This window comes from Chanodichthys erythropterus, chromosome 1 (assembly GCF_024489055.1).
Source record: "Chanodichthys erythropterus isolate Z2021 chromosome 1, ASM2448905v1, whole genome shotgun sequence".
NCBI lineage: Eukaryota > Metazoa > Chordata > Actinopteri > Cypriniformes > Xenocyprididae > Chanodichthys > Chanodichthys erythropterus.
This window is the reverse complement of record NC_090221.1, coordinates 26,759,447-26,778,364: the sequence shown is the minus strand read 5'-3', so window position 1 is coordinate 26,778,364 and position 18,918 is coordinate 26,759,447. Positions and strand designations below refer to the sequence as shown.

At 37.7% G+C, this 18,918-nt stretch overlaps 1 protein-coding gene across 2 annotated transcripts in view; it reads left to right on the top strand.

Moving 5' to 3' along the window:
- Positions 1-554: 554 nt before the first annotated feature.
- Positions 555-18,918, top strand: part of myot (myotilin) — a 39,761-nt gene continuing 21,397 nt past the window's right edge. For both annotated transcript variants that reach the window (XM_067391044.1, XM_067391035.1), the window contains exons 1-8: positions 555-637; positions 3,235-3,287; positions 6,071-6,218; positions 7,641-7,697; positions 7,803-7,944; positions 8,470-8,493; positions 8,605-8,724; positions 14,304-14,460. In XM_067391044.1, coding sequence (XP_067247145.1) covers positions 3,280-3,287; positions 6,071-6,218; positions 7,641-7,697; positions 7,803-7,944; positions 8,470-8,493; positions 8,605-8,724; positions 14,304-14,460 — 656 coding nt within the window. In that variant the 5' untranslated portion in view covers positions 555-637; positions 3,235-3,279. The remainder of the gene's footprint in view (positions 638-3,234; positions 3,288-6,070; positions 6,219-7,640; positions 7,698-7,802; positions 7,945-8,469; positions 8,494-8,604; positions 8,725-14,303; positions 14,461-18,918) is intronic.

The following is an 18,918-nucleotide window of genomic DNA, read 5'->3' as shown; positions in this document are numbered from 1 at the left end:
GAGTATATGTGCAGCCCCTGATTAGCAAGTGATGAGAAACACTGTGTGTATGATTTGCAGTCCAAGGCAGAGTTTGCACAGAGAGTGAAATGAGGTGATGAGCCCAATTGGATGATCAACTATTGGAACACACCCCACACCCAGAGGGTTCAGGTTAAATGCCAAAAAGATGATCATAGGGGCTTGATGGTTCTGATATCATATTACATTTTTCTTTCATGATTTGTGATAGTGGTAACTAACCAACCTTACCAATCCCCCTAGAAGAGGGCTGGACAATGATTAATAGAAGAGCTTCTTGCATATGCTATTTCCATCCCTGAGGCCGAGTGCATGAGTGTGGTCTATATTTGACACCAAAGTGTTTGGTTCACCCGTTTACTGTGGAGTCAGCTGTGTCAGATGGACAGACTGTAATGTGAGATGAGATTTGAATGTACTTCCTTACTTTTCTCTGCACCTTATACCTACCCAGACAACCTGTAGTTAAGCTTGTGAATCTCTTTACCAATTGCCCAGTCTGGTTCCTGTCCCCACTTCTCCATTTCTTTTACCGGGTAGAAGACATCCTGTCAAAGAGGGGGGAGGCAAAAAGATTTAAGGTGCACTCTCTTTGAGAGGGGAAGAGGGCAACAAGGTGGGTTTTTCTGTTCTTAACTTCCTTTAGCATTGGTTTTGTCAGCCCAGTGGAATTTTCATTGGCTCCTCCACATTTACAGGATACAGCGGTAAGGCTCCAGCTTGTGAAACAGGTGCACTGGTGGCACACATGCAAATAATGTGTTTTTCTTAGCCTGAGAGGTGGCTAATTATTTGCTTTGACAGAATGGATGTTTGTTGTAGTTAGACATATATGTTGATTTGCTCCAAGATGATTGCTAATGTTTGACAGACAGACATTACATGGTTGTGAAAAAACTTAATTGCTGATACTGAAACATCTGTTCATAAGTGTTACACTAAAACTCCACTCCACTCTTCAAAAGGCTATCCAGATGATTTTTTAAGGAATTTTTTGAAAAATGTAGATTAATCTAGTTGGTTAAAGTACTAAACAGACAAAGTGTATTAGAATGCAGTCTTTGATGCTGGACTACATATGTTTGATTAACCAAAAGGAAAAATAATTTAAAGGAACACTCAGTTGAGATTTACCATTATTGAATCCATTCAGCCAATCTCCAGATCTGGCGGTACCACTTTTAGCATAGCTTAACATAGTTCATTGAATCTGATTAGATCATTAGCATCTCACTCAAAAATGACCAAAGAGTTTTGATATTTTTCCTATTTAAAACTTGACTCTTCTGTAGTTACATTGTGTGCTAAGACCAATGGTTGAATGATTCGAAAACAGTAAAACTCAACTGTTTAACTCTAAGGGAGTTGGAAATTGAGTCTATTTTCAAAAAAAGGGGGGAGTGTTCCTTTAATGTAATTTTAATATTTGTAATATCATCCCATCAGGATACTTCAATTGCCATTAAATTGTTCAGTGATTCTTTGCAAGACTTTAAGAACCCTGTTCTTTTCTGTCTGTATGGGATCAGGAGTTGCTATATGGTTCTTTGGAGTTCTAGATGTTTCATTCTAGATTCTCCAGTGGTATAAGTTTTTTTTGTTCTTTAAGGCACCAGTACATAGATGATTTTTAATAACTAAAAAATAAATTTAAAGTTCTTTATGGAAAAAAAGTCCCCCCCCCCCATGACTTCAGGTATTGTAACTGGAACCTTTATTTTTAAGGTTTACCTCACTATGGAATGAAGGATAATTCTTATTAGTATCCATTGAAACTGACAGATTTTTTTTTCTGATTATTTATTTAATAAATCCTCTCACTCAAAAAAATATTTGAGCTGTTTGCTCAGTTTACTTAATTAATGAGCTAAAGCAACACAAATGTTTTACTTAATTATCATTTGTATTCAATTTTACTACGTCAAATGAAATTAAATTTGTAAAATCTTAAATTAACTTAATTCATATGTGTTACTTGGGACACACATGAATGCTGCGTTGCATTGACTGAAACTGAGCAGTGGATTTCTAGTATCCAGCATGCTTTGCATAGGGCTGGATTAGGAGAGTAAAATTTGAAATTAACTGTTTAATGTTTAGTGTTTAGTCTTTAAAAGAGTTTCTGTTGTTGATTTGTGTGGTTACAATTGTGCTGAAGAGCTTGTGGTTAGGCTGTGGGTGGATGCTGTACTCAATGAGCCATAACTGTACTAATGCCAGTGACAAGTAATAAACAAGTAAAAAAAAAATAACATTTACTTGGTTTTTACAACTCATTTTAAGCACAAGCTCACCTTTCACCATAATGGTAACAAAACAAAACAACAACAACAAAAACGCATAACTTCTATAAGCTCTTTTAAATGTCTAATATAACATTAAACACTGACAACCCATTAAACGCAGAAAACTCTACATAGCACTGGTTGATCAACAACAAGAGTGCGTTATGTTCAGGGAAAGCTCACAGAATACATGAAAAATGAAATTGGTATGATCTCATTGAATTAAGATGAATCTTACACATCAGTACAACTACCCTAGTTTAAGTTCAAAATATATATTCAACTGTGATTTTTGTGTGTATGATTTGAGATGGCACTTTCAAATCCAAACCAGGGTGAAAGATTTATCCTACACCATGTGTTTCTAAATGCAACACACAGAAGGCACAACCAAATTAGCCCAGGAGCTGCTCAGGTTTCGTTGCTTCACTCTATTGAGTACCAGTGAAAGGGCAGTAAAGGGGTTAGACTCATACCATTGCTATGGATAAAGTCAACAATCTGTTTACAAACTTGTTCAAGTATTCTTAAAGCAGATGAAATTAAGAGTGCAGAAAAGAGAGAAATATTTTTCTGAAACAAAGTTGTTGTTTTTTTGGTTTATTTATATATTGTGGTGCTCACTTGCAACTTTATTGTAACTCTACACTACAGGATGGCTCTTCTTGGTATTATTTTATTTGACCACTTCAAGTTTTGTTTCTGCTCTATGCTTGCAATATAGAAGGTCTACTTTATGCCACTGATTATGTATTGGATTTGTATCAAGGGTGATGTGTGAGACTTTCTCAAAAACTTATTAAAAATTCCACCACTAGTGCAAATTGCAATTGTCCATTAAGACAAAAATCTTCTTTTTAACAAAAATAAACATGATAAACCCTTCATGCCCTGTTTAACTCAATATTTCTCTTCTTGAATTTTCAAGTGTCTCCTACTGGGATCATCAACACGCTTTGGAGATACTGGAAACATGGCACAGTAAGAGACAGACAGAAAAAAAAAAAGCTGTTTAAAAAAACCTGACAACTCTGTCCATATTTACTCACCCACAAAATCTGTGTGACTTTCTTTCTTCTTTCTTTAACTATAAGTTAAAAAATTATTAACTAAATTATGAACTAGTTATTAATTAGGTTACTTTTTTATGCAGTTACAACAGGTGAACATGAACAGGTATTAAAGCGTTCATAGCACCAGAAGTAATTCATGTATTTCAAGATTTAAATTAAGTGTATCTCTCACGCATATCACTACTGATTTGAAATACAGTGCACAAGTTGGATGATTTCACATTCATATACTTTTATGGTGTTTGTTTGAATTGTTTTGGAAAAAAAAAAAGTTTCAGTTACAGACCAGAACTTCTGCAACAGTACACATTAAAATGTACCGTTAAGTGGTTCCTCACTTTGCATCACCATTTATTATATATTTAGTTCTGTAGATTTCTCCATCTTAAAGCTTTAAAGGATTCACCCAAAAATGAAAATTTTGTCATTAATTACATCCCCTCATATCATTCCAATCCTGTAAGATTTGTTAATCTTCGGAACACAAATCTTTTTAATGAAATTTGAGAGCTTTCTGTCTCTCAATTGACAGCCTCTGTAACTACAACTTTCAAGCCCCAGAAAGGTAGTAAAGACATCATAAAAGTTATCCATGTGACTCCATTGGTTTAACCTTAGTTTTATGAAATGACACGAGTGCTTTATTCGCACCAAAAAAAAAAAAAAAACATAATTTGCCACTTTATTTTCAAAATATCAACACAACAAAACATTACAGAATATCAACACAACATGCATGCATCATGGTGCTCTCGCGAATGAGCGTTGAAGATTAATTTTTAGTAAACAAAATTTGGGCCAAAGCACTCACGTTGCTTTATAAAATTGAGGTTAAACCACTTGGGTTACATGGATTACTTTTATGATGTCTTTAACTTTCTGGGGCTTGAAAGTGGTAGTTGCAGATACTGTCAATGGAGAGACAGAAAGCACTCAGATTTCAGGGCAACAGGCAGGGCAAAAAATTCTAAAAGGAAGAGTGACTGTACACTGAAAGACTGTGAAGGAAGAACTAAAGTAGTGACTCAAACTAAAAGTCTGTGATAACTAAAATTCATTGAAAACTAAACATAAACCTCGTTCCGTAACAGATGATGAGCAGAAGGAGGGATGGTGGGGGCTTTGGGGGGGGGCGAGGAGATGGCAAAGGGATGGTGAGAGAAGACAATGCTGATGGGATGATGGTGAGTGGACGACAATCTCCTGACGGCAATGGTGGAAATAGTCCGCTGACACAGAACGAGAGCCAAACAGTGCTGACAACCCAAGGCAGAGTCGAGGGAGGGAGGAGCCAAGATGGTGTTGTGGCTGATGACAGCTGGGGGACGACTACAGCAGACAAGGCCGATGGATCCATAGGGGTGGAGAGATGGAGCACAGCAGACAGCCCGCAAGTCCGTGGCAGAAGTAGAGTGATGACTGACTAAGGGGGAGCTGGTGGGACAAGGGAACCCGGTGGAGCCGCAAGGCTTAGGGTCTCCGGTGGAGCCGAAGGTGGCAGGTTGACGGGCCGTGATGGAGCGAACATATCAGAGGCATGAGGAAGAGTGGCAGGATCCTCTAGCACAGACGCTGCTGGTGGAGGAATGACCTGCGGCTCGACTTCACAGCAGAGCATCCCCAGAGATGGCACAGGGCTGTAAACATCCAGCAGCTGCGGGGCTGGAGGACTGGCTGAACTTTGCGGTGGTGGTGGCGGCAATACGAATCTCGACTGGATAACGGCTAGTATAACACAGTCCATGCAGGTCAATGAAATTAATAAATCATATAGTCTTCAGTGCTGTCTAGAAACAACGGTTTATGAAGGTGCCAGATGAGATAGGGTGGGAGTCAGTACCTCCTCACTTACGTCTCTCAGCCAGTCTTCATTCTCCATATTCACTATTCTCTCATCTGCTGATGTCCCGGGCTCACACCCTGGTCAGACTCACCATAGAGCTCCAATTCTGGGGCGAAGGTCACCCCTTTCCTCTTCTCCTAGGGCTCTGGCTGACGTGTCATGGCGGACTGTAGCTCCCTGTCTGCAGGGGCTCACACAAATTCTCCACAGTCAATGGTGGTGATTCGGGCTCTGGGTCTAGCTGAGTTCTGGACAGGGACAAAACACTCTCCAGACACCTTATGATGGCATTCCTCCAATTAAGTCCAGAGGTGTCTGGGAGGTTGACAACATGGTAATTGGCCCCAATCCAAAAAAGGTTCTTCAGGGTTTCATCGTCGAAAGGGCTGGTGAGTGCAAGAAGTCTGAAGTTAATTGTGAAAAATTAATAATAATCCAAATAACGGGCAAAAGAGGCAGGGCAGCACACACTAAATGTAAGCGTGACTGGACACTGAAATACTGTGAATGAAGAACTTAAGTAGTGACTCAAACATAATTAATGATATGCACCTGAACAGAATGAATTAATAACAGTAACCATAGAAACAAAGGAGTGGTGGGAAAATCAAACAAAAGAAAACATGAGAAGAATGAAAACAAACTAAAAGTCCATGATAACTAAAAGTCTGAAAACTGAACATAACTGTGACAGGAAGTAATTAATGACAGAATTTTTTTATTTTTGGGTGAACTAACCCTTTAATGGTTATATGTGCATTTTAAATGTTTATATACTTATGAATGTCTTAGAACCATTATTTTATACTTGTTTTGTCGTTAATGACGTTATTTTCTAACTCTTTCAGGGTTCCCAAAAAAACATCAACTATGTCCCTAACTATATCATCATGTTCCCGTGAAACATCCTCCTCCTCTTCATCATCATCTTCCTCTACAGTGGTTCAGCAGAGGCACTCCACTTTAGTACAGCCTCTCTGCATTAGTCCTCAAATGGTAAGAACATAAATAGATACAATGATTTCTGTTTTTTATAGTTAATCATAGTTGTTGAAGGAACTTGAACTTGAAGCCTAAAAAGGACTGTAGGCAGTTGTAAATGGGGAAAAAGTTGACTTTAACCAATCTGCCATTTTAGGGATGACTACTCTAACCTGAAAATGCTGAGATTTCTTTAATCTTCACTGAAACCATCTGTCTTCAACAAAATGTTTTAATTGTTGTCTTTGCATGTGTGATCCTTAAATGCAACTGTCACAGTGTTCTTTTGAGGGTTTGCTCTTTTATGTAATCCTTTGTGCTTTATAAATGAATTGCTTGCTTACTAATGTTGTGCAGTAAATGTTTGATTTCAGATTTCTTTCCCCTGTGCTAGAGAAAGACAGATCAGGGTCTATAGGTCCACTGTCCTGTAAAGCTAAAAAAAAACTAACTTTGTTCTGAAACCCATTTTGCCTGCTCATGTAATTTTTTAATGAAGAAAAAATAAAGTATAATATTTAATTTGTAGTCATAAAATTACATCTTGAAACTACAAACCATTTTGTTGCATAGTTACTGTACATGCATCCTGTCATCGTTAACGTCACAGTTAACATCCTCGTTTACACATTTCAGTTCATTTTAAATTACACTACTCAATAATTCTTCCTGTCATATTAGAGTGAAAAGAAGCAGTATTTTTATCTGCTTGTGTATGAGCAGATGCATAATGATTTTTATAATGATGCATTTAATAGTTAATACCCAAATGTTAATACCCAAAAGTTCACAATGTTGTTACAGATGATAACATATCTTCACTCAAACCACTTTCTATTCCTGGTCACTCTCTACATCAGGGGTGTCAAACTCAGGGTACATTTTAACAACAACGATGTACTACAAATGGAATAGGTTTTCCTTTGTACATACAAAAACGTTGTCTAAACGATCCCCTTTCACACGGATCTGCGAAAATGACTACAAACACTGTATTTTGCTGGCAGGCCAGTAGCTGATGTCATTTTGTAAAGAAATACTATGCACCTATAGACTGAACATGTAGTATGCATGCGCATGATGTCATGTTTTCACAAATTCATGCACTTTCAAAAACTTGCACTTTAAAACCCATTTTCAGACGTTTATGTTTTCAGGCCCCCAAATCATTTAATTCTGTTCCTAATCAAAGTGTAGTTCCAGTCCTAATCAAACATAACTGCTTGTAATAACCAAGTTATCCTGAAGACCTTAATTAGCTGGTTTTGATGTGTTTAATCTGTTGAAACTAAATTATGCAGCTTATGGCCCTATCAAGCATGTTGTTTTTCAACTGGAGGAAGTAGAGAATGTAGGAGAAAGTATATATTATAAATCCGTAAAACCGTACTTCCAGCCTAACACAGATTGCTGATCTGTGTTTTTGTCATGTTTCAGGTTCAGAACACAAATCAGGGTTCAGGAAATTCTGGAGTTTCTCCAACATATGTCAAGGTAATAGACAATAACATAAACCTGAAGTTCACTGGATCAGTATCAAGTTGTTATTTGACATTTCATTACCATGCTGTGAGCTCTGACATGGTTGTGTCTTGACAGCGCCTCCATGACGTGAGCACCGTGAAGGGACAGCTGGTGGTTCTGGAGTGCAGGATCAGAGGAACTCCTCCACTGCAGATCTCCTGGTTCAGAGAGAATGAGCAAATCCTTGATTCTGCAGACTTCCGTATTCTTAGAAAGAGTCAGTGGAAGATGTAGCATTATTCAACATATTCTCTGTTGTTTAAAGGAATAGCTCACCCCAAAATCTAAACGTGGTCAACACACAAGTAGAAATTTCAGAAGAATCTTTACACCGCTCTTTTCATACAGTGACAGATCATAGTGACCATATCTGTTAAGCTCTAAATGGACACATATAAAAGCACCATAAAAGTAGTCCATATGACTCGTGTGCAATATTCCAAGCCTCCTGAACCTGTACAATAGCTTTGTGTGAAGACCAAAATTTAAGTTGTATCTTTTTCACTATTCAAAAAAAAAGGGGCAGAGACAGAGGTTTTTGCATCAGTGACATTTGTGGACTATTTTTAACCTGGATAGAAAAAATTGAAAATACCAACATATATATTTGGATTTTCAAGAAATTTCATTTTAGTACGAACTGTTCCTTTAAAGTAATAGACACAAATCATCTTACTAGTTTCTGTACAAGTCAATGTATTTTATTAATTTTTGTTTTGTTTTGTTTTTTTGTTCTTGTCAGAGGCAAGTTCAGCTTCTGTTCCTGGTAAGTAGGCATCTCAATTGGATGGTACATAAAGGGATGGACTTATTTGTCTTTTGAAACATAAACATATGTCAAAATTTTGGCTTTTAACTCTTCTTTGTTTTGTTGCAGAGGAATTGTGCACCCTAGTGATCACAGAGGCTTATCCAGAAGATTCTGGAATATTTAAATGCACAGCATCAAATCAGTTTGGAACAACAACATGCAGTGCCTTGCTTGAAGTATACACAGGTAAATTGATTGTTTGCTTAAAGAGCACCTATTATGCCCCTTTTTACAAGATGTAATATTGGTCTTGGGTGTCCCCAGAATGTATTTGTGAAGTTTCAACACAAAATACCCCACAGTTAATTTATTATAACCATTTGAAAATGTCATTTTGGGGCCTTTTTTAAAAAGAGCTGTTTTGGTGTGTACCACCTTAAATATAAATGAGTTGCATATCCCCGCCCTGCCTTTGGATGAGGGCGTAACTTGCATACCTATGGCAATAAACAATGGCTGAGAGTGAGAGACCCGCTGTTTTGTATGGCATTCAGCCGTACATGTTTGAACCGGAATCAGACCCAGATGATGAAGAGACTCCGGCAGAAGAAACATAATTGAGAATGGAGCAGGACGTCTCTGAATGGTTATTTGATTCATTTATGTACTTATAGAGTTTTAATCGCGTCCCCTTTGCAATTATGGATGTGCAACACACACACTGTGATAACGTTCGCCCAATTTTTTGAAACTACAAACACAAATACTGTGATAACGTTTGCTAAGTACGTTAGATACACACTATACAAACAAGGTTTAAATTATATACACAGACATTCTACGACGACGACAACAACTTTAGACGCATTTGTTATTGAATTGGCTGACATCGACTGAAATGACTATTTGCTCAAAAAACAATAAATACACTTACTTCTTCTGGAGGTGTCGTTGGATCGCGAACAGTAGGCAACGATCCACACTTGAGGATTAACTTTGAGCAAGACCTGCTTTGAATTGACCCTCGTTCTCAAAACAGTCAGTCAAAAAATGATTCGCGCAAACATAAACATATTTTGGAATTTTGAGTGGCGCCTTTCCTTCGTAAATAAAATCCATCCACTGCGTTTTCAGTGGCTCTGATGTCGGAAGTAAGTGAAAACTACTATGTTCATTATTACATCCCACAACAGAACACTTATGTTTCTTAGGAGACATACCGGCTGTCGTTGAAACAATGGAGGATGGTTGACAGATCACCGAGGGCGGGGTCTATGCCAAAACCAGATTGTCAATCAAACCACGTGGGTGGGGCTTAGCGCAATTCTACGTCACAGTGAGAGCAATCTTAGAACAGGGCGTTCTGAGACAGTGCTTATGAATCATTGAGATTGTAAAAAAAACACTGGGTGGATTTTTCTCATTCTAGGGTGGTTTTGCTCACACACTGCCAACACACATTTATGGTCAAACACCATGTAAAAGTGAATTTTGCATAATAGGTGCCCTTTAAATGCATGGTTACAAATTAATCTAAATGAATGTATAATTTATATAATTCAATGATTATGGCATACATTTTACAGAAGTATATTATAACAGAATGGAAAAAATCCTACATAAAAACAATAGGTTACTGTTTATAACCCTGTTCTCTGAAACATCAAGTGGAGAGATATTCGCTTCTCGTGCAGCAAGTGGTGCAAGCTTGGTGGATCTCTCCACTCAATGTTTCAGAGGACCGGGGTTTTGAACTGTAACTTATTGTTTTTATGTGTTTTTTTAACCATTGTGTTATAATATCATCTGTTCGAGATCCACCTATGGGAGATATAGATAGCTCCCCCATTGCACCCAATAAACTCACAGTGAGGCTCTGAAAGCCAGAGGGCGGTCAACTGGAAAGGTGGTGCATGACATGTCACAAAGTAGCACACCATACAAAGTGAGCCCTTCATAAATCTACGAATAAGAGGGTGTTGCCCCACCGTAGTACTGTCAAACCAGTGGCGTGCAGTGGTGTTCTGAAATGAGGAGGCAAATTTTTTTTTTATATATGAATCTGTAAATTCATGCATTACTCTTAACGTTGACACATCTTCCTTGTTAAATGAACATTACTTTACATTACATCGAAAAAGAAAAAAAAAAGAAACCAAATACAATTCTATTTTGTTATTTTACATTAACAATGTAATGTTCTATTTATCAAAACCAAGTCAGTCTCATCAAGTTAGTGTTTTAAGCATTTCTACATTTATTCCAAAATAATAACCAAAGGCAATAATAATTTACAATATATTTTATTTGTGTATTGATGTTTTTCTTTTTAATAGCCAACTTAGGCTATTTTGGATCATCAATCATGCTCCGTAAACACCGTCTGTCACAGACACGAATTGTATTTTTAATTTCACCAACTGATTGCACTAAAAAAAAACAACAAAAAAAACGCAGTCATCATGCTTTCAGTCCATTTCAAGTTTGATTTTGACGTGACATAAAGCAGTGATATCTAACTGGATGATCTGTTTACTTACTTTTCAATTAGTCTTCCGATTGACACCATCAGAACTGACATGCAACCATATTAACAGCTTGTGAGATGATGCTTGGAGGAGCGCATCCCCAAAATAACAAAAATTATTCAGAGTCTTCCACACAGTTAGGAGCTCCAAATCATTTACACTATATTGCCAAAAGTATTGGGACACCCAATACACCCACAGGTGTATAAAATCAAGCACCTAGGCATGCAGACTGCTTCTACAAACATTTGTGAAAGAATGGGTCACTCTCAGGACCTCAGTGAAAGTGTGGTACCGTGATACCTGTACAATAAGTCCATTCATGAAATTTCCTCACTACTAAATATTCCACGGTCAACTGTTAGTGGTATCATTACAAAGTTGAAGCAATTGGGAACAACAGCAACTCAGCCACGAAGTGATAGGCCACTGGACTCTAGAGCAGTGGAGACATGTTCTTTGAAGGGATGAATAATGCATCTCTGTCTGGGAATCCAATGGACGAGTCTGGGTATGGTGGTTGTTAGGAGAACGGTACTTGCCTGACTGCATTATGCCATTTGTAAAGTTTGGTGGAGGGGGGATTATGGTGTGGGGTTGTTTTTCAGGGGTTGGAATTGGCCCTTATTCTGGTGAAAGGAACTCTTGATGCTTCAGCATACCAATACATTCTGGACAATTACATGCTGCCAACTTTGTGGGAACAGTTTGGGGAAGCCCCCTTCCTGTTCCAACATGACTGCGCACCAGTGCACAAAGCAAGGTCCATAGAGACATGGATGAGCAAGTTTGGGGTGGAGGAACTTGACTGGCCTGTACAGAGTCCTGACCTCAACCCAATAGAACACCTTTGGGATGAATTATAGCGGAGACTGCGAGGCCAGGCCTTCTCGTCCAACATCAGTGCCTGACCTCACAAATGCGCTTCTAGAAGAATGGTCAAAAATTCCCGTAAACATACTCTTAAAACTTGTGGAAAGCCTTCCCAGAAGAGTTGAAGCTGTTATAGCTGTAAAGGGTGGGCCAACTCCATATTAAACCCTACAGATTAAGAATGGGATGTAATTAAAGTTCATGTGCACGTGAAGGCAGGCATCCCAAAACTTTTGGCAATATAGTGTATATGGGCTGAATGAGGTGTGCTTGGCCGCAACACATTCACTGTTCTGCCCTCCTGGACAGCTGAAGCCATAAGACCCTGTAGCCTGAGACATGCAATATTGTACCCTCAATCTTTCTCTGAATTGTGAGAGGCAATTCATTAAGGAGAGAATGTGTTCTTTTAAATAGATGTGCATGCATTGTAATTGAATTTATCTTCAGACCCAGAACATTCTGAGTGGGAGTGAAATAGATTTTGCTCACATTTACTCTGAAGCTGAGCACAGTGATATGTGTCTTGCATCACTTTCTCTCTCGAATCGACTATAATCAGCCAGTTGTCTATATACAGTGCCGGTCCTCTCTAATTGCAAAGTACACAAGGGCAACCTCCTTGCTCTCAAAGATGATTTAATGACTTTGAGAGTGAAATTAATAGAATTTTATTTTCATTTTTTATTTTGGCTTCCAACTGTTAACACAATGCTGCATTCCATTATTTTCCTTAAAAACAGTACACTGTTGCCCATCCTACATAACATCTAAAAAAGTCAAATCATCTAATGTGTCTGTCTTAATATACAGTCTCCTGTCAGATGTGCTTGATACTAAAAAAGAGTAGAGTAGGGTAGGTAGGGTAGGCAATTTTGGAGAGGCTAGCAATAGCAAGCTAGATTTGAAAGCATAAGATCCTACCCTCCCTTCAGATCTCTTTCCAAAGCCACACCTCCTCCAAAAGACATGAACATGCACAACAGTCTGCAAAGCATTTAAATGAATCACACAAGGTAATTTATTTAGATTTGTGCTTGTCTATTTACTGGTATTTGCACCAGTTACCTCCCCAAAAAGCATGTTTTAAACCAGATATTAATTTGTGCTGCTACGATGTGCAGAAGGCTGGTCGCCCGTGAGCATGGAATTTGAGCCCCCCGTGGCTGTGCATCAGGCTGGCTGCTTACGTTTAGGGGGTTTCTTGGCCATGACAGCGACCAAAGACATTTTCCCCAGGGCTTAGCAAGAGGTGGTTACTCTGCTGGGCCGGCGGCTTGCTACAGGATATATTAGCCCCGCCTTCATCATGGAAATGGAATCCAGTAGCAGGGGTGTTAGGTGGCCACACAGAGGGGGTCTGCTGTGGCTCAGGCTTTCTTAAAAGGCAAAATTTGAAAGACTCATCCTTCTCTTTTTCATCGCAGTGCTGTTGCATTAAGGCGACATCAGGACTAAAGAGATGCTTTTGACTATCAGGGAGACCAGATAGACTAAGCCAGAGTACATGTTTTCAGACTTCCCATGTCCTACCATGTCGACCATGGACTCAGCCTGGTAAGCGGAAAGCAGGGAGGAGACGTTGAGGGTTCTTACAGCCAAGGCCAAGGCTTTATTAGAGGTCTGGTGGATGGTGGTCTCGGTAGCTGGAGTCTGGTGGAGGCTGATCCAAAAATGTGTGTCCTCCTATAGACAATGGTGAAGTCTTTAAAACCACAAGCTAAGAGTATATATTCCAGAGGTCAAAAGAAGCAAATGAGAAATGAGGAAATGTAGTGCGTGCAGGTGCTTTATGCACTTTGGTATGGGGCGATCCCTTACCTGGCACTGGGCCAGACTGTCAAGCCAAGTCTGCAATTGGATGCTTCTGCAGAGGTCATATACGGATGCCCGTATATGGGAACATAGGTTGATCTCGAACACAAGATGATAAAAGAGAACACAAAGCTTAATTTACTTGACACAACATGATGATGATGATGATTCATGTAGGCATACAAAACAAACAATTTATCTCAATGGTCCCACACAAACATAACTAAAACAAACTGTGAACTGTTATTCATTAAATTCTTCATCCCCTGCCACACTGAAAAAATAAAGTTGTAAATATTTCTTTTTTTTCTTTTTTTTTTTTTTTTAAGCGTGTGTTTGTATATAAAATATTTTGGCCAACTTGATAAAACTTTTCATCACCAATAAGGTAATACTGTCCACACTGTTTAAAACAATGTACCAAGTGTAAATCCATTCCATGGAATCCAGCAGAAAAACAAGGCAGCAGATTCTATTTGGGCCTACTGATGAATTGATGTATTTGATTGATACATATGTATATACTGTAATCATTAAATTTGTCTGAAATGACAAGGGAAAGAAATATACTACATTTAATGTTTAATAATATAATTCTGTTATTTCAAGACCTGGAGGAGGTTTTGGCAGATGAGGATGAGCCTTCCTCTATAAGCTCAGCTGGACTGGAGCAAGATGACCATCCCTTGTTACTACAAGACACACTAATTCCTCCTCCAGAATGGCCTGACAGTTCTGAGGAAGAGACTGCGATCCCTGCAGCACGGTAGGATATTTTTTAAATCATTTGAGTCATTGCTAAAATTTTAAGATGTTGAAGTAAACATGTAATAAAGATCAGATTTAAAATCCAGACAGACATTCACAAAAAGCACACAAACACCACATTTGGAAAGTAAAGTAATGCTAAGACATCTGTTTAAAAAAAAAAAAGAGATGAACTCTATTCTTGGTGCCTTGCTGTCAGACTGTGCCTTGTTGTCAAACAATGAGCACAGACAGTCAAGAAGTCCAGAAGAAAAAGCCTTGCAACCACTGTTCCCTGTAAGCTGCCTGTGTGCCTGGCTGCACACTTTAAAAAAAAAAAAAAAAAGAAAGTTCAGAGGGCAGACACAAAATGTGTTTGAAAAGCCATTTGATTGCATTCTAGTGAATGACAAATAACTGCAGTGTTAGTGATAATTTCATTATTATTTCATAGAAGGAGAATGATGTCAGCCAAATCAGTTGCTGTTGGAATACTTTATTGGTTAGAGTGCAAAAGAGCTCAATAGGAGAGGCAGGGCAAAGACATGAGGGAATTTTTTTTTTTTTTTTCAGGGTACGTAACATCTATGCAACAATGTACTTAAAAACGGAATACTTTGCCTTTTTGAAAAGTTTCATGTACAGATGACAACGTTGTTAAAATGATCCCCTTTCACACAAACTCACAAATACGATAAAAAACACTGTATTATGCATGCCAGGCCAGTAGTTGGCAAGGTCAGAATTAGAGTTAGTTGGCGACGAGAATTAGATTTCGGCCTATGTAAATAATGTGTCTCCGGTGGTCATAGTAGTGGTGCAGTAACTCTACACTTTGCTCGAGAAGCTTTAATAAACTCAGTATCTTGAGCAGCACAGACACAGTCCTGTAGTCTGCCGTTATTGTTTTGGTTGTCAAGTTGTGCATGCCTATTGACTGAACTCTAAATACGCATGTGCATGATGTCACTGTTTTCACAAAATCACGTTTTTGTAATTTACATCAAGATGATAACAGTATGTTTTTTTTTTTTGTTTGTTTTTTTGTTTTTTTAAATGTGCACTTTGGAACCCATTTTACCCAGTCAAAGTCCAACTGGATGCATATCAGGCAGAGGGGTCATTTTACAGATGTTACAGAGCCGACAGATTGGATCAGCAACATAGTTATTGTAAAGAGAAACAGACATGCTGAGGATTTGTTTGGACCCAAAATTCCTAAACGAAGCTCTGAAAAGCTATTAACGAAAATAGCATGAATTTTGGTGCTCAGTTTGGTGTTCTGTTTAGGCATTTTGCCTCCAGCTGGGAATTTGAGCATGTCACTCGTCCAAGCCACCTAAGAGGCTTGATTTGTAGCAAGTCAGGAATGCTACTGTGGCAGTTTAGGGAAAAAGAAAAGAACTGCTAATCTAACAAAGACTCAACACTCAGTAACACTTCAGGTCATTAGTGCCTGGAATTTGAGGTTTATTGCAGTTGCATTAAATGTTATGCAGCCTAAAGTTTATATTATAGTTTATATATTATTTTGTTATAACCCTTTAGTTCTTACTTGTTATTATTGTTGGTGTTCATGTTATGGAATATAATAGATCATGGGATCAACAGTCGATTGCTTTTGACATTTTATTCCTGGCTGCTTTGTTACTAAAATCTTCACTCGCGTGTTTGCCTTTTATTTTATTCTTAAAGTGCTGCATAAACAATGTTCTTTTAGCGCCTTCATGAGTGGCTGATTTATCTGACTCACATCTGCTGTAGATGAATAATGTATATGCCAACTGAGTCTTGTAACTTTAAAATGCTATTTCTATTTTATTTGACCCTTGATGTAACTTAGTGTCATTAAATCATATTTCTGAAGAAAAAAAAAAAAACTGTTAATTCAGAAGTTACTAAATATGAAGCACATTTTTATGCCAATTTTAGCCAATTTGCCTAAAATCATTATTAATTGTCTGTAACACTTTAGATTACAGCCCGGAAAGTACTGCGTAATTACAACAAATTTACAGCGTAACTTTCAATAATTATAGTTTAACTATACAGTAAGTATGTGTAAGTATTGGGGAACAATATGTGAAGTATTGGGAATAAAGGGGTAACAACCAGGAAAAATAACAAATTATTCATACTTTTAATATTTTATAACTAAGGGGTACGTATGACATAACTAAGGGGTAAATATGACATTACGGGCCGTAAATTAAAGTGGAGCTTGTTACCCTCTTATTTCATGTAGTTACAGGGTAAGTAATTAATAAAAATAAATAAATAAAAACGCAAACAGTCATATCACTTGGAAAACTTTATTTGAAAAACAACTTATTTCAAAACAGATTTAAAGTTACAACACTTCTTATTTGTTTCTCTTGCTTGGCTTCCTCCTCCTCTTGTTCCTCTTTTTCTTTCTTTCCACTGATGAATCTTAATAGCACTGTAAAAAAATTCCTGTAGAAATTACAGTAACTTACTGGCAGCAGGTTGCCAGTAACTTACTGTCAATTGAACTTACAGTAAAAATACTGTATTAATATTTACAGTACCATTTAACTTGCTGTAAACATATTTACAGTACACAGGGGCGTAGGGGCGCCAGAAAATGTCCGTTTAAAAACAGAAAAATACTGTCAGAAAAAAGCATAGATAAACTGTAAAAAAGATCCTGTGGAAAGACAGTACTTTACTGGCAGCAGGAGCGCCAGAAAATAATGTCAAATATCTGTTATTTTAAAACATTTAATAAGATATTTATTTTCCATTAGTTTACAGTATTTTTCAGACATCCCTGCTGTGCAGGGTTTATAATGTAGATGAATCAATAGCACAACACAGTTGTTAGATTCAAATGATGGTCCAGTTCATGATGCCCACAAAGCAATCAACAGACAGCCATCATCACCTGAAGTTATTTTGTTTAGCTTTCATTACTACTGCAAATGTGTTTAACAAACACACTGTCACAACAGTCAGAAAAAAACAAGTGAACATTAAGAGTGAAGAGCCCAACTAATGGAACAACTATTCACCATTATGGTGACTTCAAATGAAACAGAGTTAAAACCTCTGCTAATTCTCAATAACAACCTTTGTTGATGTCTAACATAAATCAAGTCAATCTGGTTAGTAATAAGTGAAGCTGGGGATTCTGTTTGCAGTGGCGTAAATTAATATGATAGTTTTTTCCTTACATCTGCTATAATACAATATGCCATTAGTCCCGAGAGTATGTACATTAGTTAATAAATACGAGGATCCGCAATTCTTATAAGGTTGTCCTGATAGACTCGTGGCAGCATTTTCATTTAGCATGCAAGAGTTTCTGGGTTCTAACCCAACCATGTATTTTTTTTTGCTCATTAAAACCAAAGATGTTCATTAAGATTGTATATCAAGAACAGGGATACGTTTATGTGTAGCTATTTTGTTTTGTGATTTCAACCTAACAAATAGAGAGTCTCTGCAACAGAGCGATAGATTGAAGCGCTCGTCTGTGTGAACACGGCTCAGTGTGCACGAGCGCCAAGAGAACACTATTGCGCCTCTGATAGCAGCGATAACGAGCACTCAACATGATTTCAAAAACAACACATTCTAGCGCCAGATCGCCTATTATTAACTCAAATTGATAACCAACTAGAGCTGTTTCTTTTGTATTACATATCCGTGCCGCGAGAGGTTTCAAAACGTGGTCGGGACAATATCGACCCTTTCAAAAAGTGGTACACTGTAAAAAACTTCCTGTAGAAATTACAGTAACTTACTGGCAGCAGGTTGCAAGTAACTTACTGTAAATTGAACTTACAGTAAAAATACTGTATTAATACAGTATTTACAGTACCATTTAACTTGCTGTAAACATATTTACAGTATAGTATTTTTTTGCTGTAAAAAATACAATAATTTTAAGGTCTTTTCTCTAGAAATATATTTTAATACAATCAAAAACATATAACTTTACACTGTAAAATTTCCTGTAATTCATTGTCCACTGTTTCTATTTACTATAAAGCTGTACAAATTGTAAATTACTGTATTTTAACAGGTCTCAGTAAACAATAAAAAGACAATGACAACTGTATAATGTTTATAATTTAGTTCAGGGATGGACAACTCCGGTCCTGGAGGGCCAGTGTCCAGCAGAGTTTAGCTCCAACCCTAATCAAACACACCTGAACCAGCTAATCAAGGTCTTTAGGATTAGTACACAGCAAAAACAGCAGTGTTAAATGAACTCTCCTGGGAGTACATGTGAGACCATACTCAAGAGTGTTAAAGTGTTAAAATAAGAGTGTTAAAAGAACACTGAAAAGTGTTAAAGTTAATGAGATAATTAAGTGATTAATTGAGTGATGATTGAGCATTATTGAAGACACCTGATGATAACAAGCAGAATCACCAAAGGAGAAAATCACAATTTTAAGCCACCATCGTGGAGATGAGGGTTTGCTTTAGTTGGGCTCTTGACCCTTGA